Here is a 4,252-nt window from a genome sequence, read left to right on the forward strand (position 1 = left end):
TTTTATTTCTCTTTTCCCTTTTTTCTCTCTTTAATACAGTTTTTAGTTTTGTGTTCATATTGAAAAACAATAAAAGTTACGTTAACAAATATTAATATATTTTATTACGAGAAACCGAGAACTTTTTTGTAAATAGCAGTCGAATACGAACCTGTCGACAAAGTCATGCGGTCGATGACGTATCCACGTACCAACGCATGTGCAAAGAAATATCTCGCGAGTGACCATTGATTCCTGCAACTTTTACCATACGGCGCCACTGTAGGACAACCAAAAACAACGTGGGAACAGTTGATACTCGTATCGCTTTTGGTTGAGCCGGTCGCACATTTGAATTCGGACAAACTCAGAAGTACTCGAAAGTTTCAAAATGATAACCGCGGAAGAAGTCACAATAAGACATTTTAGACTTAAAGTTAATCTATCCAAGTTTTTCCAAGATGCGCGGAAATTCTGCTGGATTTTCATTAACGGAACGAAAATCCGACAGGTTATGCACATAAAACAACACATTAGCTCTGTATTTAACATCACAGAACCGTTTCATTTGTTGTTGAACGACGCAGAATATTTGCCGCCAAATGAAGATGTGCGAATACTTAAGGAAAACGAAACGATTCTGTTAGTATATATTTAATTTCGTTAATACTTTATTAATATATCTTTTTCTCTTAACACAAACTTTCTAAAGCATCTTGATACTAACAGATATTTTGTGCTATTAATTTGCAGAGTAGTCCCAGGTTCAGGTATAGATAACGAGAATGTTAACAAAACTGAGATGCACAATAGATACATAGTTATTGGACAAGATAAGAAAGATCAAACAAGAAACGATCTCAAAGCAGAGATAGTTAATGGTGAAACACCATCATCTCATCATGTGAACACTACAGCATTAAGCCATACCTTGAACAATACACGATTCTCAATAAGTTAGTTCATTTTTAACTTTATCAAGTAACATTGTAAAACTGAATAAAAAGATTAGATTTTAGTTTTTGTTCTTTTTGAAGATAGAAATATATTTAAATTTGTATTTATATTCAAGCTGTTATATTTACTTAGCTGTTATATTTACTTAGCTGTTACATTCCAATTTTCTGACTTGCATATTCATATTGATTATAATCTTATACAACTTGGTTTTTGTACAGATATTGAGATGATACATTAATAAACAATTGATATTTTCATATTTGATGTTCTTTTATTTTATAAACGTGTGTGTGATGATAAATATTGCCTATACCTATTTTAGATAATACTACAGCAGACATGACTTTTTATAGCATGAAGGATGAAACAGTAATTGAGAACCTTGAAGAAAATGATTCTAAATTTTCAGATAATAGTATAATGGAGGATACTCATATGTTAGATGTTTCTAAATCTCTAAAAATAACGTCAAGTTCACAAGGTTTTAATCTGTTTTTATTATATTTCTATATTATATAATATACTGAATATAGACAATAGTTTAAAAATCTTAATTATAACATGATTTAGTAATGAAATTTATGTTTACTTTAGATAACACATATTATACTGAGGATACCGAAGAAGAAGCGGATTCTAAAGATACAGAAGACACTAAAGTGAAAAAGGAAATAAATCTAGGAAACTTTCTTGTTCCAAAAAGAAAACGCGTGCGAAAACGAAAACCAAGAATTCGATCTCAATCGCACATATTACATTCAGATATCAATGATGAGGAAAAGGCAAAGAAGCCGAGAATTATAGACTCTTATATTATTCCCTCTGGAAAACATATTAAATTTAACATAGAAGATGACGAGAATGATGTTGCAAAAAAGATAGTTCAGGAAGTATCGGGAAATGAATCTTCCGTCGGCATTTATAAAGATTTAAAAGATTTCCCGTCCAGAGAAAGTAGTCTTTCGACACTTTTGGCATTAAGACAATGCTCAACACCAAAAACGTATGTTAATAACAAGATAAAAGTAATTAGAGTGGAAAGTTTACCCAATAATGAAATAAAAACCAATATGCCAAATGTAATTAAGATAGAAAATGTTAAGAACGTAGAAAAGAACACTTGTGATAACTCAACTGACAAAGAAATACATAAAGAAAGTTTGAAAGATTCCGAATTTTCTGTGGAAAATTGTCCAGTCATAAGTAGAAAACCACAAGTTGAAGATATTATTGCTTTTAAAGTACGTATCGTTCACACAGATACGTTTTATTTTTTATTGTTTTACTATATAAAATGTTGACTAGATTTTTTGTCATTAAAACCTTAAATTTTATATTTTTTTTATTATTATAGACGTTGAAAATTGGAACAGACTTCACACCACAACTATCCAATTTTATTGTAGCCAAAGTGATGAAATTTTGTGCGCAGTCCTTAACCTATACTCTTAAAATAATTAGTATGTATTTACAATTTATATATATATATATATATATATATATTTGTTAGTAATACAGATAACGTTGTAATTACGGTGTATGAAATTTGCTAATTTATATTATTTTTGTGAACTGATATATTTTGTTTTAGATGGCAAAGAAGAGGTTCAAGTACCGTTTGGAAAATTCTCTGTTTCTGAAGATGAATCTGTGTCGGAAAATGACACAGATACGTTTAAACTTAATTACTCACAGATGCAAGATCTACGTTTAGTTGTGTAATCTTCCGTTTTGTATTTTGTTATTCTGCCATTTTACTTTTCTTTGGCATTTGAAGCGCAACATATTGTTTTTATTTTGTCACGTGGATATTGCATTACGGCTCTATGATAATATTAATCATAATATTAACCACGTTATGTTTTCGTACATCTATTATCACATGATATTTTTAACTTTATACTCTTATGACTTGTATGTGTGATAATTTGATTTGAGTTGATTTTTATTATTAAAAAGTCGTCCAACGTAATTTTTACTTTTGAACTAACTTTTTTGTGATGTTGCGCTTTTATAAAATGGTAGAAATATTATTTCTCTGTTCGTGCGCGTTTGTTCGAGTACGTTTATATTTTCATGTTGGTATAATTATACTGTAAAACATAATAAGAAAAAATATATATATATATGTAATTTTTTTAAACTTATTTGCTTTCTTTCTTAATCATTTATCATTTTAAAATTCCATCTGTTCTCACAAAAATTATATAGTTATGGTGTAAACTAAATATTTTTAAACTTACGCGAAACATTTACAATGGCCAATTTGATTAAACTTCTGTTAATGTGATAACCGATTATTATACGCTTTATCCGCAACTTGTTCTATTTTTAACTATTATTACCACTGTCGGTTAGTTGCTGCTGATGACAACAGAGTAAACTAGCAAAAGAATTATTTGTATCTTTGTGCGATTCAGTGCTAGTCAGTGTACACCAGATGACGCTTCAACACTCATACGCATCACTGGTCCAAGTCATATAACTCTTGATGCTGTACGTTTTTATCAATAAAAAAGATTATGGTCGTTAATCACAGTCTGATATATTAACTTAAGATTGCCCGGTCTTATATTAAGCTTAAGATCGTCTTAAATTTATCTTAAGATGCTGTTAGAGCCGTTTTATTGGCTATAGAGAACATTTCTAGATGAACTTAAGACAATCTTAAATATAAGATCCAACTTATAGATTTTTGCTGTAAAATATATTTTTGTGGCCACAGCCAACTGCTAGAAAGTTTAATGTGCACTTTATACTTAAAAAAAATTACTTTTGTTGAAACTTCTAGAATTTTATTATGAATTGAAATGTGTCGAATTTAAAACTTTTATTACATAATTTAAAAAATCCCGGTTGGTAGGTGTAGTCTCTTGCTTCTCGTAATACTGCACATATCTTTATTTTTTATTATTTGCAATATAATTAACGTAATAATACAAAGTCAGATGCTAGTAAACCTAGCGTGTGTGTAATTGCCATATAATTGATTTCAAGATGGGCTGCAATTTTATCTTATAGATGTATTATACATTATATAATAAAGTAATTTTTACTATGTACGTGAAATATTTTCTCTCTCTCTCTCTCTCTCTCTCTCTCACTTAAATGTTTTATAATAAAATAAATACATTTTTATGTACATAGATTCACTTAAATGGTGTGTAAAACATTACATATATTGACATACTTGTTTTATTTATATTTTTTTTTTATGTTTCTCACCACTTATACAAAGATGCGCAGGATATATTTATAAGAAAATAACACATCCACGTTATATTTTATTATATTTTGATCGTTCTAGAGTTCG

The 4,252-nt window shown here is 29.1% G+C and overlaps 1 protein-coding gene across 1 annotated transcript; it reads left to right on the forward strand.

The window, feature by feature from the left end:
• The first annotated feature begins 256 nt into the window (after positions 1 to 256).
• Positions 257 to 3,016, forward strand: LOC109855285. Its single transcript, XM_020429371.1, has 6 exons — positions 257 to 621; positions 733 to 935; positions 1,262 to 1,420; positions 1,534 to 2,180; positions 2,294 to 2,399; positions 2,531 to 3,016. Exons 1-6 carry the CDS (start codon positions 371 to 373, stop codon positions 2,659 to 2,661), a joined length of 1,497 nt encoding a protein of 498 aa, XP_020284960.1. The 5' UTR covers positions 257 to 370; the 3' UTR covers positions 2,662 to 3,016.
• The last annotated feature ends 1,236 nt before the right edge of the window (positions 3,017 to 4,252 follow it).

Source organism: Pseudomyrmex gracilis, unplaced genomic scaffold (genome assembly GCF_002006095.1).
Source record: "Pseudomyrmex gracilis isolate BER0280 unplaced genomic scaffold, ASM200609v1 scaffold_86, whole genome shotgun sequence".
NCBI lineage: Eukaryota > Metazoa > Arthropoda > Insecta > Hymenoptera > Formicidae > Pseudomyrmex > Pseudomyrmex gracilis.